Source organism: Aplysia californica, unplaced genomic scaffold (assembly GCF_000002075.1).
Source record: "Aplysia californica isolate F4 #8 unplaced genomic scaffold, AplCal3.0 scaffold00105, whole genome shotgun sequence".
NCBI classification, from domain to species: Eukaryota; Metazoa; Mollusca; class Gastropoda; order Aplysiida; family Aplysiidae; genus Aplysia; species Aplysia californica.
Genome location: NW_004797375.1, coordinates 18,481 through 39,279, shown reverse-complemented (window position 1 = coordinate 39,279; position 20,799 = coordinate 18,481). Strand labels below are relative to the sequence as shown.

General features: G+C 41.7%; 1 protein-coding gene across 5 annotated transcripts in view; it reads left to right on the top strand.

The window, feature by feature from the left end:
* Window positions 1-20,799, top strand: part of LOC101847948 (CSC1-like protein 2) — a 37,103-nt gene that overhangs the window by 5,463 nt on the left and 10,841 nt on the right. For 2 of the 5 annotated variants that reach the window (XM_035969012.1, XM_005095491.3), the window contains 13 exons: window positions 1,941-1,955; window positions 5,863-5,953; window positions 7,503-7,540; window positions 8,003-8,142; window positions 9,393-9,444; window positions 10,315-10,423; window positions 11,138-11,211; window positions 12,126-12,206; window positions 12,805-12,916; window positions 17,564-17,697; window positions 18,384-18,509; window positions 19,042-19,201; window positions 20,176-20,282. In XM_035969012.1, the coding sequence (XP_035824905.1) occupies window positions 1,941-1,955; window positions 5,863-5,953; window positions 7,503-7,540; window positions 8,003-8,142; window positions 9,393-9,444; window positions 10,315-10,423; window positions 11,138-11,211; window positions 12,126-12,206; window positions 12,805-12,916; window positions 17,564-17,697; window positions 18,384-18,509; window positions 19,042-19,201; window positions 20,176-20,282 (1,239 nt within the window). Of the gene's footprint in view, window positions 1-1,931; window positions 1,956-5,862; window positions 5,954-7,502; window positions 7,541-8,002; window positions 8,143-9,392; window positions 9,445-10,314; window positions 10,424-11,137; window positions 11,212-12,125; window positions 12,207-12,804; window positions 12,917-17,563; window positions 17,698-18,383; window positions 18,510-19,041; window positions 19,202-20,175; window positions 20,283-20,799 lie in introns of all 5 variants that reach the window. The other 3 variants (XM_005095492.3, XM_005095489.3, XM_035969013.1) reach the window with 2 other exon arrangements.

The following is a 20,799-nucleotide window of genomic DNA, read 5'->3' as shown; positions in this document are numbered from 1 at the left end:
ACACACACACACACACACACGTGTACACACACACACACACACATACACACACACATACACACACACACACAAATATGTAACATTCTGTGGGCTTTTCTGGAAAATTCTGACACACACGCATGTACACACATGTAACCTGCTGTGGGCTTTTGGGGAAAACTCGTTAATTAACTACTTCTGGGGCTTTCCGTTGTGGGAAATTTGTCACCCTGACTGAGTATGGTGTGTGGTGGTACTGTGGGAAATTTGTCACCCTGATTGAGTATGGTGTGTGGTGGTACTGTGGGGAATTTGTCACCCTGATTGAGTATGGTGTATGGTGGTACTGTGGGGAATTTGTCACCCTGATTGAGTATGGTGTATCTTGTTACTCTTTCCACCAGCTGAAGTCTTCAACTATGACAGAGTCTATCTCTGTACTCAGTACCTCATTCAGTCCTTCGCATTTTGAATTGTGTAGTAGCCTAGGTTTGTACTCATTGCCCGATGTAAACCTTTTCGATATTCGCGCTAAAATGATGCATAAAATGACACTTTCATCAGTGGAAAATTTCCTCTTTGAAACCAGCGTGCCTGTTTCATCATTATATGTTTAGGATTTTTCTATGCACCTTGCAGTTAACTTTGGTAAAGAAGACTGGAACAAATTTCAATATTAAGATTTTAAACTGATAATTTTAGATTCGGCATTATTTTTTTTCTGCCCCCCAAAAAGTAAGACTAATCGGAACTTTTTATTTTCCATGACTATTTAATGTCTTGCATGCTGTTCTGGCTATAATTTTGTAAATCATATTTTTTTCAGAAAAAAAAAAAGTAAAGACATCTTTTTCTCCGGAAACAAAACCATTCCAAATCTTGTTGAACAAATGAACAATTTAAGAAATAGAAGAAATGATGGTTAGTGTGGCCCTGGTCTTGTTATCATCTTTATTGTTCCCACTCTACAGACACTATGCCTCCGCATTTAGCAGCTTTCTCTCTACATCTTTGTGACACATCGTCTTTTATACAAAGGTTATCAAGTGATATTTTTGTGATGTGTACCTTGTATGCCTAACTCAAATGTGTTGACAGATGGTCAGCTGGTTAGACTGCTGGACTTTGTAGTTTTTAGTTCACCAAAGAGGCAAAAAGGTGAATGTGTAGTGAGATTTTTTAAGTCCACCATATAGGCAAAAGGTGAATGTGTTGAGAGCCTTTTTAGTTCACTATGTAAGCTAAAGGTGAATGTGTAGTAAGACTTTTTAGTTCACCATATAGGCTAAAGGTAAATGTGAAGTGAGACTTTTTAGTTCACATATAGGCTAAAGGTAAATGTGAAGTGAGACTTTTTAGTTCACATATAGGCAAAAGGTGAATGTGTTGTAAGACTTGTTAGCTCACCATATATGCAAAAGTATGTAAATGTAAAAAGTAAATGTGTAATGAGATGTTTCAGTTCACTGAGTAAATGTAAAAGGTAAATGTGTGGTGATTTCAGTTCACTGAGTAAATGTAAAAGGTAAATGTGTGGTGAGACGTTTCAGTTCACTGAGTAAATGTAAAAGGTAAATGTGTAGTGAAACGTTTCAGTTCACTGAGTAAATGTAAAAAGGTAGATGTGTGGTGAAACGTTTCAGTTCACTGAGTAAATGTAAAAAGGTAGATGTGTGGTGAGACGTTTCAGTTCACTGAGTAAATGTAAAAAGGTAGATGTGTGGTGAGACATTTCAGTTCACTGAGTAAATGTAAAAAGGTAGATGTGTAGAGAGACTTTTCAGTTTGCCTTGTAAATGTAAAAGGTAAATGTGTAGTAAGATTTTTCAGTTCACCGTGCAATTGTAAGAAGGTAGATGTGTAGTCAGATTGGCTGTAAATGTGGACTATAATGGCTGCCCTCTACCCCCCCCTTGCTTTGGTGCTTCTCTATAATCTAACCACGCCCACTGGGAGCACAGGTTGAAGCCGAGCAGGTTGGTCCACGTGGAAACTTTTCTTTCCTCGAATTTTTCCCCCCCCCCCTCTTTTCCTTTTTTTTTTGCCTTTTATTTTAATTGGCAGAAGCACGTGCGTACATTGCAGACCTAACTGTAAATACATATGTCATTCCTAGTTTTCAATCTTTGCTGATGTTTATGTTGCTGATGTCTGCATGATTACTGTCAGTAAGACGTTATGCACTTGTTCATTTAATGTGCAGAGGTGCCCATTTTCAGAAAATCAGAGTTTCTGAAATTGTCAGAATTTTCTAATATGCTCCTGCTTATATATATCTTATTTATAGTTTTACCTTCTTGTGCATGCCACATTGCACTTTATGTAAATGTAGTCTTGAGACAAAAACAGCACCTGGACATTGATGGCTGTTGCCTCTGTAAATAAATTGTTGATGGTGGAAACTTGAGACAAGATGTAGAAAATACATTGTGAACTGTAAGTTCTGAGTCCCAGCGCATATATTTCCATGTTGTTGTTATCGATCCAGAATATATTTCCATGAGGTCCTGTAAGTTCCAGATTTTTTTCTTATAGCCAGTTGGCACCTCTGAGTCTGTAGTTAGCGTAGTCTCTTTTCTACCTACGGTGTTATTATATAGAGTGCTGACTGGTGAGTTGTCGCAGCTCTTACAAGTTTCTTTTTTGAAAATTTATTGTTGTTTGAGATGCCTTTTTTTTTTTAAATTGCAAGATTCATCTCTGTCTCACTAAGAAATGACTTTGTTGTTTGTGTGCTGTGTGTGTTCAGTTCCATCCAACACTTGGCCTTTTTCTCTACTGCACTTTAAAAAAAATAGATGTGTCCAGTTCTGTCCCCCTTCCTTATCTGCGGTGAATGCCATCAGTTGAGTCGGTGCCTTGCTGTGCCATGGTTCATGTGACCGTGGTTCAAATCCTTGATGAGGCGTTCCTGAACTTGGATTGTTAAGGAAGTTCTTCGTGTCTCTCCACCTCCATGACTTGGGCTTGTCCTTTCTTTTCTATGTGGGTGGTTAGCGGGTGCTCTTGTGTTGTTTGCTCTTTCTTTCCTATAAAAAAATATATTGTCCTGGTCTCTCCTTTTTTAAAATGTTTGTTACTCTCCTGTAGCACCTCTAATCTCCGGCACTTATATGACCTTATTGTGCTGCAAGTGCCGTAAAACTCTTACTAATACTAAACTATCTTTTCTGTAACCTTATTGTGTTCTGAGGGATGTTGAACCAAGAACGGGCGTTCTAAAAGTGTGCTGGACCTAACGATGCTCAATGTCACAATCAGATCAGATTTATTGTTCTCTCAGTTTGTCGTTATAATAAATACACAAAACTTTTTCTTGGAATCTTTTTCACGACGTTACTGCTTTCACCGTTTTTCTTGACTTTTTAAAATTTTGATCAGCTTGTTACGTCATGAGGTAGAAATGTGATGTGGTAACAGAACGTGTTGATCAAGAAAACATCTGTGGTTTTGATGCCACAGTCGCTGTGACCATTGTAGGGGGTCAAATGTGGCTGGGGAAGTGGACGAACCTGACATGGGGGGAGGGGGGTTGGGGAAAACCCATCTTTATCGTGGTTCATTCTGGTTGTTTTTTTATTGTCACAACATTGTGTCAAAGAGTATGACATCTCCACTGGCGTCTGTTGTGCATCAGCTGGGTGCTTCACCGGTGCGCACAGGAGACCTGACGTCGACTCCCAAGTGAGGAGAATTTTTATCAAATATCTCAGTCTTTTTGCTGGGATGTTGTATCCCTCTCAGCCCGGGTCTGTCTGCTGGGATGTTGTATCCCTCTCAGCCTAGATTGGCCCTGACAGGCAGGGTTGAAGCCAGCCTCCTGGGTTGATGGGGTGTGTGAGCACCTACATTCCAAAACAGCTGTAAAGAAATGTTATGTAGCGAGTTCACAGATAGGCGTATTTTTCATATCATTGTTAGATGGAGGTTGAAGAAGTCGTGTCTCAGAAACACATAATTTGTAGACATGGCTTCTCCATGTCTACTTTGAACCTTATTAAATAATTGTTTGTCATTGCTTTTCTTTTCTTTTTCATTTTCTTTTCTTTTTGAAATGTCTTTTAAGATTTTTTTGTTAAATGTTTGCTTTTTTCGTTCTGGTGCTCATAAGAGAAAAGAACTATAGGGGACATCTCTGTTTTAATGAGTGATATTTCTGTCTTTGTGTGATTTTGTGTCAGTCGCTTTGATTGCTTTTTGGTTCCCCATCAACTCTACGTCTCAGTCCATCAGTGTGATAGCCTGTCTTTGATTGGAACAGCGTCATCCCTGATTGGGTGTCAGTTTTCAGGGAATTGTTGACTCGTAATCTTTATTTCGGTCTGGATGAAAAGACCCATTTCTCAGTCTCTGATATCTTGGTGAACGTTTGCTGTTGTATTAGCTGGGACCGGTGTCTGTGGTTATGCTCTTGGCCATCACCTCCAGTAGACTTGAGTTTGATTCCAGTGCGGAGGAAATATGTATCGAGTATGTTGTTGGCATGTTTTATCTTTCTCCTTGTTGAATAAAAGTGTTCCAAAGAATACAGCTGGTTGAAATCTTTTACCAGTAGATGACTTCGCACGAACTAAAGATTAGTTTACAAAATAATGTTAACACACGTCAGCAGTAAGAATATGTTGGTTCATGTGATCCTCTGTTGACTAGCATGGACTGGGTTGTTGTTGTTGTCGTTGTTGTTGTTATCTATCCAACAACAGCTGGGCTCTCGCCTTTCTGTCCAATGCCATGTAGTGATAAGTGCAGGTTTGCTGCAGTTGCTGTAATGTTCCATAGAGTGTGTTGTCAATGTTAGGTCTCGGAGGGAGAAGGGTAGCTCTGATGTCATTTAGGGCTGTTCAGTGGAACAGGTGATGCTCCAGTCTCATATGCATAGTCACACAAGGGACACATTGGGGGAAGTTCTGGTTTTATTCTATTCAGGTGGAAGTTGAGCTGTATATGTTCTGTTCGTAGACGGAAGTTGAGCTGTATATGTTCTGTTCAGGTGGAAGTTGAGCTGTATATGTTCTGTTCAGGTGGAAGTTGAGCTGTATATGTTCAGTTGGTAGGAGCTTGGACAGAGCAAACCTAAGAACAGCCGTGGCCAATCACGTGTGGAGAACTAGCAGTTAGAATCTGGTTCCCTGTTCATCTTTTATGAGCAAATAATTCCGGTTGACTTGTTTTAGTCTTCTTTAAATATAAGCCACCATCCCCTTTTTTGTGCTCCACTCCATTTCTTTTCTTCCTTCATGATTTATCTTTTTGTTTTGCCACACACTTTGACCATGCTGTTTTGTCTTATATTTATTCATTTCAGTAAATCAAACTTTAGTGCTACCTTCCTGTTTTAAAATGACTGAATCGGAAATTTTGCTCCAGTCAATTTTCAGCAGACTCCGATTTTGTAATTCTCCAGTCTTTGATTTTAAAAAGTTGAAATTTTAAAATAAGTATATGCCAACAATAACACTGGCGTTCTGTGAATTACGAGATGGAGGCGACATTGAAACGAAAATAGCTAAATCTTCTTATACGGAAAAATAGCTCCTATGTTATAGGTTTTTTTTTTCAGCCACAAGTGTTGAGAGGTGTTCCTCATGTACTTCAAAGTTAGTTTTTATAGCACTGTGCATAGATTTACAAGCTAATGATTTTTGGTAAAAATTTAGTTATCTTCCCCTTTTAAGTCTTAAGATTGCTATAATTGTAATGTCATATTTATCTGCATATATTCTTAAATTGATAGTTCCACGTTCCTGAAGAGACCTATCAGTCTCATTTGATAGGTGATTTACTTACTTTTAACTACACGTTTTTTTTGTTTCTTTGTTTCTTGTCTCTGTATCTATGTGGGTAGACCTGACGTCCTGTATGCTTGTCTCCCCTCCCGCACAGGTGGACGTCTTTGTTTTTTGGTGACCATGACAGCCGGTCATCTACTGGCTCCCAGGAGTCGCTGGACACAGCCGTGGCGTCGCAGGACAAGGTGGGTGGTCACAGATCGGTGGTCAGAGATGGGCTTATGTTCTGTCTGGCATTATTGCTTGGTGTGTGTGTGTGTGTGTGTGTGTGTGTGTGTGTGTGTGTGTGTGTGTGTGTGTGTGTGTGTGTGTGTATTTACCATGCCACAGCAAATTTCTTTTTCTGGAGAGCGATAAATTGTTATATTATCTTTGTTCTCTTTTTGTGTGTTTTTTTGTCTGTCTGTTCATCTTGCTCTTTTTCTCCCAGTACGTCAATGTTCTTTTGTCAGTGTTCTTTTCTTTACCCACAGTAAACGGAAACTAATTTTTGTATGTCACTCGGTACCCCCCCCCAGGGCAGTGCTACTTTCTGGCATTGTCTTTAGGACGTTCCCAAAGGGGGGAATATCATGTTTTTATGCACAGTAGAATTGTAAATGGGCTGATTTATCAATGTCATGCTCATACTGTGCCGGAACAACATAAGGGGAACTGCTGCTTCGTTTTCTTTCCTCATCCTTTTGTGAACTGCTATTTCCGGGGTGCCTTGATAGTCGAAGCAGACTTTGTGCTGTTGAGCCTAGAGAGGTGAGCAGAGTAAGCCTGATTCCCCGTTTGGACTTCTCTGCTGACATCCACCCCTTGGCGCCCATATAACCTTATGCAGTTGGGAGCGCCGTAAAACGTTACTAAAACTAATCTAAACTTGTGTGTCACTCAGCACATTCAAGTTTTCCTGATAGACAACGTCTCCGTTTACAGACTTATGAAACATGGATGGATTTTTTCTGGCTAGTTTTGAGACAGGGTGTGTTTTGGACAAAGAAACTGTGGGGAAATAATAGCCTGTATGCCATGTCACATCCTGTTTTGTGGTTACTTGTGGTTGGACTTTTGACATTCAAAGATTGAGTCTGATCAAATTGTGCACGCTTTTGGGACATATTTATTCTGTTTGGGGGCTGAAATGTATACACATTTGGCTAGAAAGATTGTTTAGTCATCTTTATGACTGGTCTGTGTGGAGATAGTTTGAAACTTGATTTGTGGGTGGTTAGCGGGTGCTCTGGTGTGGTTTGCTTCTTCTTTCCTGTCAAACATCTATCGTCTTTATCTCCCCTTCTTCTTTTTTATGTTTGTTACTCGCTTGTAACATCTCTAATCTTCTGGCGCTCATATGACCTTATGCAGTTGCGAGCGCCATAAAACTTCTACTAAAACTAAATCTAAAACTTGATTTTAAGGAATAGTTTTCTCTACATATAAAAAAGACCGTTCTGTTGAAACTTTTAAAGAATTGGATAGATCTCTGCTCTGTATATACAAGTGTCTATCGCGTAAAAGTCTTTTTCTTTCAATGACAGTAGAAGCCTGACTACACAATCTTCTCAGGATCAGAGAATTTTTTGTGTGCACAGAAGTAAGAGGGAAAAATATCGGGGAGCGGTAATCCTTTCATGGCAACAGCACTTTTCTTGTTAATTGGGTTCCTATTAAACAAAGTCTGCTGTTCATGTGTTTGGGTTGGAGTTATACAAGGGGTTATACTTGTATGCTTTCTTTCCCCCCCAGGGTATCTTCTCGTGGATTGTTGCATTCTGGAAACTCAGGTAAGTTGTGATGTTTTGTCATCTTTTCCTTGCTGTGGTAGCGTGACGGATCCTGTTTCTTTTCTGTCTCTCTGGTGTTTCTGTCTGTCTGTCTGTCTCACTTTTTTCCATATGCTGTTGCGAGCGCCGTAAAACCCCATACTAAACAAAACTAACTCTTTTCCAGCGTCAAATGACGACTATTGTGTTGATATGCTCGTCTCTACTAAAACAAACAAACAAACACACAAACAAACAAAGAATCAAACAACCTAACTATAACAACCTTCCTGGTGGGTGGTTGGCGGGTGCTCTGGTGTGGTTTGCTCCTTCTTTCCGATCAAACATATATTGTCCTTATCTCTCCTTTTTTGTGTTTGTTACTCTCTTGCAACACCTCTAATCTTCAGCACTTTTATGGCCATATTGTGTTACAAGTGCCGTAAAACTCAAACTAAAACTAACTATAACAACGTTCCCCAGAGATGTGGACATCCTGCACAAGTGTGGAAAAGACGCCCTCCAGTACCTGTCTTTCCAGCGTTACCTCCTGGTCTACGTTGCCATAGTGACGGTACTCTCTATCGCGGTTGTCCTGCCCATCAACTTCAAGGGAGATCTCCGTGAGTTTTGAACAGGGTTATCAGTTCTGAATATTTCCTCCGAAGTAGGGAGACTTTGTGTCGAGTATCTCAGGTCTTTCTTTTGGGATGTTGTATCCCTCTCAGCCCGAGTTAGCCCAAACAGACAGTGTCAGAAGCCTGCCTCTCAAAATTGAATGTTCTAAATTGTGTCAATGGGGGGCGCTACAAACCTACATAATAATTGTTTAGATAGGTGAGGCGCCCTGACAAAATGAGTTCCTTCTCGCAATCCACCAATCGTTATATTGGCCAAAAATCGACACCAGGGTCAAATTTGTAGATTTTCTATTGATGCCATATTTTTAAAGTTTAAATAACATGCGGTTTGTTATTTCACACTTATAAATTGTAAAAACTTCACTTATTTGCCTTCGCTTATATAACCTATTGCAGTTGCGAGTGCCATAAAACCCTCTACTATAAAAACCCCCAACTTATTTGCGGGGTGTATCTATTTCCATGGGGTTTGAATCCGAGAAGTAATTCATTATGTCAGCACCCTTTACATATATATGTCCGTCTACACGTGGAAGGGCCTCCGAAGTGAAAGAGTCGACATAACAGGGTCTGTGAGTGGGGTCACTGTCCATGCTTTAGTTGTCAGTATTTGATCAGATATTTTGAGTGGGTGGTTGGCGGGTGCTCTAATGTGCTTTGCTTCTTCTTTCCTATCAAACATCTATCGTCTTTATCTCCCCTCCTTCTTTTTTGCGTTTGTTACTCTCTTGTAACACCTCTAATCTTTGGCCCTTATATGACCTTATTGTGTTGCAAGTGACGTAAAACACTTACTAAAACTAAAACGAAAGATGTTTTGAGGCAGGCTCCTTACTTGTATTGAACATTTCGTATTTTGAACACTTCTTATGATTATTCAGTTTCAGATGGTAACAACCTTTTTTTAAAATAATAATAATAATAATAATAATAATATATAACATTTATATAGGGCATTTCCAATAAAGTAGCTCAATGCGCTTTATGCTTTTTGTTCTGGTGATGAAGTTGTTAAATACATGTCTTGTGTTATCAAAGGGAGAGTCTTATGGGGCCAATGTGTGAATGATCGACTTAACCTGTTTGTAATACTCGAACTTCACCAACAATTTTATTTGTTCACTTTTTTCATTTTCTCTCTATTTTTGGAGAAAAAAAATTTAGGGAGGGGGAGGGGAGGAATGAAATGGAATCAAGTTATATCAAGATGATCATTCCTTTCATTTTTTCAGTGGGAACCGCTGTTGATTTTGGTCACACAACCATTGGCAACTTGCACCCTGAGTGAGTGGACTTGAATTTTTTTATTTGGATTTTCTGTATGTATCATTCTCGATAAGTTTAGTTCAGACTTTCTGTTTTAGCGTTACAAAGTTTAGAGTTTAGTATAGCTTCCTGAAGATGTAGCTGTCCACAGAGACTGACTTGAGGTAAAGCTTGACACTTTTTAACCCTATCCGTACGTCGTGTTTTACTTGTGCCACCACTTTCCCAAGAGGAAATTAACTCGAAGATCTCTTTGAAACTTTCAGTATTTGTCAAAAAATCATTTTGACAAACTGATGTGCAAAGCGTACGGATCGGATTGACGAGTACATTTCCTCTTTGGAAAGTGGTGGCACAGAGTTCCTCACGTCGTATGGATACGACACAACATACAGTTAGGGTTAAATAACAATTTCTATCGGTGAAAATTAACAAATTCACCCTTGTGTGGGGGGGTGTAACTCTCATGAAATTGAAGATGAATTTCACTTTATTTTCTATGTTCCATATTTTGTCCATCAAAGGAAATTGTCAATTCCTCCCAGCCTGACTCGGCCTAGTGACAGAAATATGCAATGTCTGACCCATGATAAGAGATATGTGCACGACTGTGTGACACAACCTGTACTTTTTCATTATGGAAACTTTATTTAAGATATGAATGTTTTGTACGATGTGATGTAGGCCAATGGCCTTAAACACTGAATAAACTTACTTACTTACTGTTGTGCCCCTCCAGTGACCCGGTGACCTCTCAATGTGTTGTGTGTTTATGACCCCCCAGTGACCTGATGACCTCTCAATGTGTTGTGTGTTGTGCCCCTCCAGTGACCTGATGACCTCTCAATGTGTTCTGTGTTATGACCCACCTGTGTTTGTACCACCCAGTGACCCCGTGCTGTGGGTACACGCTGTGATGTCAGTGCTGTACCTGGTGGCGGTGATCGCCGTGCTGCGACACTTTCACCTGAACCTGGACGTGGAGGAGGACGAGCAGGTGAGGACAGTGGGTGGTTGGTGGGTGGTCAGTGGGTGGTCAGTGGGTGGCGGTGATCGCCGTGCTGCGACACTTTCACCTGAACCTGGACGTGGAGGAGGACGAGCAGGTGAGGATAGTGGGTGGTTGGTGGGTGGTCAGTGGGTGGCGGTGATCGCCGTGCTGCGACACTTTCACCTGAACCTGGACGTGGAGGAGGACGAGCAGGTGAGGACAGTGGGTGGTTGGTGGGTGGTCAGTGGGTGGTTGGTGAGGACATCAGTGGACAGTGGTCAGTGGGTGGTTGGTGGGTGGTCGGTGGGTGGTGAGGACAGCGGTGGACTATGGTCAGTGGGTGGTTGGTGGGTGCTCTGGAGAGGACATCAGTGCACAGTGGGTGGTTGGTGGGTGCTCTGATGATGACATCAGTGCACAGTGGGTGGTTGGTGGGTGCTCTGGTGATGACATCAGTGGACAGTGAGTGGTTGGTGGGTGCTCTGGTGATGACATCAGTGCACAGTGGGTGGTTGGTGGGTGCTCTGGTGAGGACATCGGTGCACAGGGCTATGAAGTTAGAATATATCCTCCAGAGTGGGGGAACATTTTATCGCTCTCTCTCCTCCAATCTCCCGTATTTATATAATCTATTTGTCTTGTAAGTGCTGCAAAACTCACGTTGAAACGACTAAAACAAAACGAAACCACAAAACCTCTCTGTCTCTCTCTCCCCCGCAGGTGAGCAGAACACTGATGGTCTCCAACATTCCCAAGAGCAAATGTTTCCACAGCCCGATCCTGCAACACTTCCAGTGAGTCATCGCCCAAACTTTGTGTTAACGTAATGGCTTCTAGCAGTGCTTGTCAACATTGTTACAGCCAGTGCCCACTTTTGTAACCTTTAACTCATTCAGGACGTAGGTTTTGGACCAGTGATTTGTACAGGTGGTCATCTTGACCAGTGTGATTATATTATAGAAAAAACACAGGGAAGGTGTGATTTGTGCTAGTGAATGTCTTGACCAGTGTGATTATATTATAGAAAAAACACATGAGGGAAGGGGTGATTTGTGCTAGTGATTGTCTTGAACAGGCGGGTGGTATAGCAGGACCGGCTGTAGTTTTGAGAAAAGTGGATTTTGTCTTCATAATCATCATCATTCCAGTGCCAGATATGTGACAGACATCGACGATCCTGGTTTTCCATTCATTCCTTTGCTCGGATAATACTGTGGCGTTTTGTTCAAAACCAAAAGGAATAAAGCTCAATGTCGGTGAACTGACCATATCTTACTGTCTGTTAACTGACCATATCTCAGTGTCCGTTAACTGACCATATCTTAGTGTCCGTTAACTGACCATATCTCAGTGTCCGTTAACTGACCATATCTTACTGTCCGTTAACTGACCATATCTTAGTGTCCGTTAACTGACCATATCTTAGTGTCCGTTAACTGACCATATCTTAGTGTCCGTTAACTGACCATATCTTAGTGTCTGTTAACTGACCATATCTTAGTGTCTGTTAACTGACCATATCTTACTGTCTGTTAACTGACCATATCTTAGTGTCTGTTAACTGACCATATCTTACTGTCTGTTAATTGACCATATCTTACTGTCCGTTAACTGACCATATCTTACTGTCCGTTAACTGACCATATCTTAGTGTCTGTTAACTGACCATATCTTAGTGTCCGTTAACTGACCATTTGTTCGTCCCCAGAGAGGCGTACCCAGAGTCCACCGTGACCGACATCCAGTTTGCTTACAACATCACCGGCCTTGTGCTGCTTGACCGACACAGGTACTGTGTTGATACACTACACACTACACACCATTTATGTGTCAACACACTAAACAACATTTTTTGGCCTGTTTTTGCCTAGTAGGGCAGATGTTGACCTGTCTTACTGACCATAGGCAGAGTGGCACTGCTGCACATTTTGTGCTTTTGAGAACAATGAAAAACTTTTGATGTTTTCCCCATCTTAAGTTCTAAATGCTTCTTAGTAACAATGGTTGTATGAAAAGGTAGATGTTTCACTCTTCCATTGATACTGGGATTGACATAAGTCACTTTTGTAGCTATACCACTTTGAAAACTACCTTTTGGAATGTAGAAACATCATGCTGCATTTGACTCAAGAAAGATGTGGGCAAGACTGGTGTAATATACCCTTTACTACAAAAAAACCCTCAAATTTTGCCAGATCCATCACTCGATACCTCGGGATGGCAGTTCACTGCAAGTCCTTGCTGATCTTTTCAGTATTCTGAAGCAGCTCTGCTTTCTCTTTATGAGCACACGTTTATGAGTTTTTCTTTGACCAACAACTCCCGTGTTTCGTATAGCATCTGTATGTATGTGTATGTATGTGTGTGTGTTTGTTTGTGTGTTCCAGGAAACGCGCTGCAGAGGCCAAGCTGTACTGTGAGATGGATTACCGTAAGACCGGGGAGCGACCGATGATGAGGCCGGTGACCTGTGGACAGGTGTGCTGCTGCTGCTCACAGGTAAATGTTGGCGGAAATGTCTGAGACTGTCGCCCATTGTCGGTGGCATCAGCAGCCTAGTAGTTAGGCTACCTGACCATCTTCATGGGTGTGTCTCTATCTTCAAGCGTATTTACATCTACGTGTGTGTGTTTTTCTCTGTGCATGTGACTGTATCTCCGTGCATATTCACATATCTGTGAGTGTCTATATCTGTGTGTGTGTTTACATCTGTATGCATGTCTCTATGTCTGTGCGTGTTTACACAAATGTGTGGGGAGCTGCAAAAACCATTCACATGGGTCCAAATATGAAAATTGAGATTTCTACCTAATATTATTCTACAGCTTCCCCTGAGTATTTCGCTTTTTATGTGAGGGTTTTATCTATTATAGTTTCCGAGATATTGCAGTTTTTATCACGCAAGGCAGGGAAAATCCGAAAAGAGAAAAACGGCTTTAAAAGTTTGAGCAATGTTTTTGGCTGATATGAGCTCAACAAAAGGGACAAAACACAACATATACTAGTACAGTAACCACAACAACATACTCGTAGACAAAATGTAATAGGTTTTCTTACCTTTGTAGCTGGTGTTGATGTATTTATATCCACATTATTGATGTTTCATAGATTACTCCGTTTTGGCTCGGCGGCCGCGTCCCCGACCTCGACCTCGGATGGCTTTGCCTGGTCCTGCTACAGTTTTTGTCACTTTGGCTGGCACTTCATATTCACTGTCAGAGGAGTCACTGCCACTGTCTTCAGGTACTGCTGTTGGCTCTGGTGTTACAACATCCTGACAGTGAGGGGAAACGAACGGACGAATCTCTTTGAAGAGATATTGCTGGCGTTTGAGGCTGAGCCCAGGTGACGGTATTACTGGCGGCAGAACACCCGGCCCAGGGAGAGCTGCTTTCTGTAGGGCCTGGGCTGTTTCAGGGGCATTGCTGTGTTTTTTCACTGTGATGACTCCTGAGTTGTCGAAAGAAAAATGTTGAAGGGTTTTTATTCCTTTCACCTTACTAAAATACTTTGAAAGAAAAGTCGTCCAGTCATAGGTGGGAAGTTGAGATACTCCATTTTCTGTACCCACTAGAATGGCCTTGTTCATAGCAGCCGAAGCATCTACAACTTTGACTAGATCTTGCAAACAATCAACCTTTGTTACCTTTAATTTTCTTTTTATGAGGCCAAATCCACCGTCTGGGCTAAACTTTGTATGACCCGCAATCAGAAAGCTTAGGCAAATATTCCTATTTCGAGCGGTGCCACATCGCCACATGAGGTACCAAATCATAACAGAATTTTTGTTTTGTCCGGCACAATTGTCTGCGTGCAAAAGAAGTTCTGTCTCACCAAGGCTGAAGTTTTCTAGATAGAAATGAAGATAAGACACAACTGTGTTGGCACCTTTCCCCGTGTTGTGAGCCTCATCAACTAGAATGTTCACCTGTTTTCCCAGCGCCTCATTATTTATCCCAAAAAGGCCACACTTCCGGGGGGTCTTGAAATAAATTGGCCCAGCTTGAAGAGGATCACTTGGAAAGTGAGTCTGCTGTGCGAAGTCAAAAGAAATGTGATTTTTTCCTTGAAAGGAACAGTATGGATGGGGTCCAGGTAGTCTGGCTGGCGGTAGTTGTGCCTTTACCATTTCACAGCTGTGTTGGTAAAATGACCGTTCATTCTGAACGATCTCCTGATGAGAGTTCAAATTGTCTATCAACCGTCTTTTCTCCTCATCAGACTTGTTGGCTGACAGCTGGATTTGCTGCATACCTCTCTGACAGGTCCAGCAGAGATCTGTTGCAGGAGGCATGGTCCTAATAAAAGGCACCAACTGTCTCCACAGCTTCCTGAAGGTTGAGATGTGAACACAGTGGTTCCCTGCTTCCTCAGATGATGTTTTATACAATTCGTATACCAGTGTCTTTGTACAATGTGTGGGCAGCAACTTAACATTCGTAATCCAGTGTCTGGGTGTTCTACCTGGCAGTTCTATGGCGTGGATCTCTGCGTAGTTTATTATGAAGTCAACTACCCTCCTGGTGTCCTCATACTTCAGGGTGTTATGGGGAAGTCGCTTCTTGCTCTTGTGGACACGGGCTTCAACACCACAGGCCTTGTAATGCTTGATCAGGGTTGTCAGTTTGCCAAGCCCAATGTCATGGATGTACAGGAAGAAATCACGGCAAATACGGTGTCCATGGAGCAAGTAATCCGTCCGTGACGCTTTCCGTTCTGTTTGAACTGCCTTTCGTGATTTGCGGGTAGTAGAATCCAAATGAATACCACACGAAATTTTTGACAAAACAGCTATGTCAAGTTCTTTGTCTGTTAAGGCAATGTACTGGTGTCTTATGTCCTGGATTGTTTCTGCATCAAAGTTTGAGTAACACGGTGTTGACTTACAGGAGCAGGGGTATGGGACAGGCCCTTTCGTTGACGTGGAAGGTGGGTCGATGTGCAAATTCGGTTGGTCCGGTGAAGGGGGTGCTGGTATGGCTGACAGATGGGTCTTTTGCGTTCAAGAGGCACGATCCTTTCTGACAGGTCTAGCTCAGTCGTCAGAACTTCACAGACCGAGTCATCTGGGGAAAAGCATTTACTTGTGTTAGCTCTAAGAACAGCTTATTTTGCAGTTGCAGTAGGAATGTAGGACAATCTTAACCACTCAACCAGAGTAAAGTTTACTTTAACTTATTATACTGGAAAAATTGATCTAATCTACCCTTGTAGGCCAATGTATGATGAATTAAAATGACAAAGCTTAACATTTAAAGGAAAAGATAATGCCAAATGGTTTATAGTCCACAGCACAATCTCAACCACTCAACCGAAGTTAAGTTTACTTGACTTTATTATTATTATTACTGGCACTGAGAAAACTGATCTAATCTACCCCTGTGGGCCAATGTATAAATTAAGATGACACAAGTTTAACATTTAAAGGAAAAGATAAAATCAAATGCTCTATAGATCTAGATCTAGAATGTAGCCAGCGTTTCTAATCAACAATTACAATACAAAAGGTGCACACATGTTTCAGAAATTCAGGGGTCTGGGACACAAGAAGAGTTTAAGTCTAGATCTAGATCTAGATTTAGCTTACTTTAGAATTTACCTACAAACTGAAGGTGGTCTAACAGAATCTATTACAGAACAGGAGGTCATCTTATATCTAAATCTATCTACATTTTGATATGTGGTCATGACTTATCATGATTATACAGTCAGGGTGAGAATGTAAACAAAGCATCATGTCGAAACAGAGAAAGACTGGGAAGAGCCTTTAAAAAACAATTTTAAACTACTTACCATCACTGGATTGCTCCTCATCAGTAGTTGAGTCATTTTCCGATTCCTGTCTGTCACCAAAATAAGCATCAAAGACTTCTTGGTAAGCTTCTGTATCTGTAGCGTTTAAATTCAACAGACGAGCTAGTGTCTCAACACTCTTTCCACTGGGACTCGCCATTTTGAAAGTGAGCGGGGTCTGGGCACGGGTCAGGGTTCAGATGCTGTTCTTTCAAATTATTACTCTTTATTTCGATAAAATAACAAACTATTGCCTCTTAACAGTTTTCCAGTAGTTTTTTTAGTTTAAGGGTGTATTTCAGGTAAGAATTGTGGCAATTATGGACACATATTGGTGCTTAAACTCGGCACTTGATTTTTACTACAAACATTCATAGTGGCGCACTAATCTGGATGCGCACTCCATGCTCCTTTGTTCAAGGTATGCGCACTACTTTTTATTCGCTAGTACACAGACTGAGCTTTCCAACGATGTATGATATGTAGGGGTTGTCTCAAAATACTTTTCGGAAAAGTCGGTCAAAAAGAGATGGATTTTCGGAGTCCTCTTCAGCACCATCAGCCGTGTTTGCTAATCATATCGGTTGGGGGTGATGCTGAAAACAATTAAAATTGACATATTTCCATCCCAAAGTATTGTTTAATATTTCTAGAGATGAAAGTTAAGATGTTGAATAACAAATTGGTGCAAAAATCTCAATTTTCATAGGAAAGCCCAAAATGACCTTTGAGACGGCCTAGCTCTAAAGTAAGCACAGCGACTTCCGAACGGTTTTCGCAGCTCGCCACACAAATGTCTATATTTCCGTGCGTGTTTACACAAATATCTAGATTTCCGTGCGTGTTTACACAAATGTCTACATTTCCGTGCGTGTGTCTGTATGTCCCTATGTGTTTATTCATGTTTCTGTACCTCGGTGTGTTTCCACATCTCGGTGCGTGTGTTTATCCATGTGTCTGTACCTCGGTGTATATCCACCTCTCGGTGCGTTTGTCTGTATGCCCATGTGTGTCTATCCATGTGTCTGTATATCTGTGTGTATTCACATCTTTGTGAGTGTGTTTATTCATGTATCTGTACCTCGGTGTGTATCCACCTCTCGGTGCGTGTGTCTGTATGCCCATGTGTGTCTATCCATGAGTCTGTATATCTGTGTGTATTCACATCTTTGTGAGTGTGTTTATTCATGTATCTGTACCTCGGTGTGTATCCACATCTCGGTGCGTGTGTTTATCCATGTGTGTACCTCGGTGTGTATCCACCTCTCGGTGTGTGTGTCTGTATGCCCATGTGTGTCTATCCATGTGTCTGTACCTCTGTGTGTATCCACATCTTTGTGCGTGTGTTCCCAGGTGGATGCCATCAATTTGTACCTGGAAGAAGAAGCGGAGCTGAAGAAAGCGTGCGAGGAGGAGAAAGTGACGTCCTACCAGTCCCCGCTCGGCATCGCTTTCATCACGCTGGCCTCCGACTCACAGGCTCAGAGGTGGGGGGGACCTCTGTTCAGGGAGAAAATTTTAGTTTTTGTTTGGTTTTAGTGAGAGTTTTAGAGCATTTACCACACAATTAGGTCATATAAGTGCCTCAGATTAGAGGTGTTACTTCAAAGTAACATACAAAGAAAGTAGTGAGGAGAGGTAATGATGATAGATGTTTGTATGTAGTATAGGGTTTTACGGCGCTCGCAACTGCTAAGGTCATTTGATTGGAAAGAAGGAGCATACCTCACCAGAGCGCCCATCTACCGCTACCTAACTCTAACATCCTTCTCTGATAGCACCAAGCCAAATGGGGACATTCAAGTAAAATGCCTTTCCCAAAGATACAACTTTTTTCATGCAACATTTAAACAAAATGATGAGAAATATGGTTGCTTTTAAGGACAAGCAAGCTAACCCAGATTTCGGGGGTTTCCAGAAATCTTGACCGACCCCAAAAGTGGGCATTGCCCTACCTATAGGAGAAGTTTGGTTTCATTGGTGTGTATATTTGTTTGGTTATAGAGATAATTCTCCTAGTCTTTTAAAAACACTGAACATAGGGGCAAAAACTTTACTTTCGATTTTCTCAAAGCAGCTTTTTTTCGGGATAGCCCCCTTGTGCTAAAAAGCAACCATATTATGATGACACATTTCTTGGATGATATCTCGTGTCTTGTGTGTTTGTTCCCAGGATCCGCACAGACTTCCGGGCCAGCTGTAAGGGCACCCACAACCCTCAGATGTCCAGTCTGTACCAGGAGCTGCAGGTCCAGAACTGGATCATGCACTTCGCTCCTTCTCCTGAGAACATTTACTGGTGAGTGAGTAGAAAACAGACAACATTTACTGGTGAGTGAGTAGAGAACAGAGAACATTTACTGGTGAGTGAGTAGAGAACAGAGAACATTTACTGGTGAGTGAGTAGAGAACAGAGAACATTTACTGGTGGGTGAGTGGAGAACATTTACTGGTGGGTGTGGCCAGGTATACATGCGTAGCTGCCAACAAGTATGGAATAAATACATTTAATACGTATTTGAAAGTGTGAGCCTTTTTTGCTGGGTATAAAGTAGACAAATATGTGTGAGAACCTTATCATCCGAACTATAATGTAAGTACAGTGGAACCTGCCATGATAGCCACCTGTACAAACAGCCACCTTTCCATCCCCCCCCCCCCCCCCCGCATTTTTTCTATGTAATTTCACTTCATTTTTTTTCATGTTTTCTTCGTTTTGGTCAATTGTGCCTAAGACAACAGGTCAGTCGACCACTTTTCTCCTCAACAATGGGTGGCCATCTTACACAGGTTCAGGTGGATCTATTGAGAGTTTTTTTTATCTTTCCCAGGGAGAATTTGTCCATCCCAGACTGGCGCTGGTGGACAACGGCTATCTGTGTCAACGGTATCTTGACCATCCTTCTGTTCTTCCTGACCACACCCATCATGTTCCTGCACACGCTGGACATGCTCAACATTGACATCCGGAAGGGAATGAGTGGCCTGCATGTGAGTGTTTAGAGGTCTACATGTGAGTGTTTAGTGGGAGGCAATGAGTGACCTACATGTGAGTGGTGTTATGATCCGGAGTGTTAATAATGATAGTAATAATATTAAAAAATAATAACAAAAATAATGCAGATAATTTCTAATGTTGCCCACTCCTATACCATACAGCTCTAGGCACTGTTCAATACCTTTGTCTTCACACGAAATAAATGTACATGAACATGCGTGCTCTTTTGATTAACAGATGAGCAGATATTCATTCAGATATCAGGACACAATTGATGAGGATATTCGCATCACATTATGAACTTAAGAACACTTTTGACATCACAGTGCTGTGCAGCAGTGTTTGTCATCCTAATAAATGATATGTAGCACTTGTATAGCGCATACCCCTGCTCAACATGTCTCGACCTCAGTGCTTTCTTGTCCTATCTCAAGTTTTTGAAACAGTGAAAATGTGACTTGTTCTTATATTCGCTCTTTGTTATGAACTGTTTTCACTGTTATTAAAAATGGAGATAGGACAAGAAAGCACAGGGGTCGCGATGTATTCACAGCAAGCTCTATTCACTATACAGTCTATATTATTATTAATAATAATAATAATAATGAAGATCATTCCTATAGCGCCCACTCCCGTTTAAACACAGCTTTAGGCGCTTTACATAAATGCATGTACAAACAATGTTCACGCACACTACACACACGCACAATACACACACTCATAAACACACACACAAACACACACACACATATACACATACACACACACACACATATACACATACACACACAATTATTAGATTATTACCCCAACACACCTTAGAACACTCGGAAACATTTTTGGCTTCCCAGGAAGCATACGGTGCCAGCAGCCAATTAATCAGTGAAACGCGAACTAACTGTCAAGATCTTTGTCTCATCCCCTGTTGTCGTCTTCCCCTCCCCCCCCCTCCCCCTCCCCCCCACAGAGCGCCTACCTGGTTCAGTTCCTGCCCACGCTGTTGCTGTGGATCGTCTCCGCCCTGCTCCCCAACTTTGTCTACTGGTCAGATCAGCTCATTGGACACTGGACAAAGTGAGTGACCAACGCTGATTGATGTGTGTATGTGTATGTGTGTGTGTGTGTGTATGTCTACTGGTCAGATCAGCTCATTGGACACTGGACGAAGTGTGTGACCAACGATGATTGATGTGTGTATGTGTATGTGTGTGTGTATGTCTACTGGTCAGATCAGCTCATTGGACACTGGACAAATGAGTGACCAATGCTGATTGATGTGTGTATGTGTATGTGTGTGTGTGTGTGTATGTCTACTGGTCAGATCAGCTCATTGGACAGTGGACAAAGTGAGTGACCAACGCTGATTGATGTGTGTATGTGTATGTGTGTGTGTGTGTGTATGTCTACTGGTCAGATCAGCTCATTGGACACTGGACAAATGAGTGACCAATGCTGATTGATGTGTGTATGTGTATGTGTGTGTGTGTGTGTATGTCTACTGGTCAGATCAGCTCATTGGACAGTGGACAAAGTGAGTGACCAACGCTGATTGATGTGTGTATGTGTATGTGTGTGTGTGTGTGTATGTCTA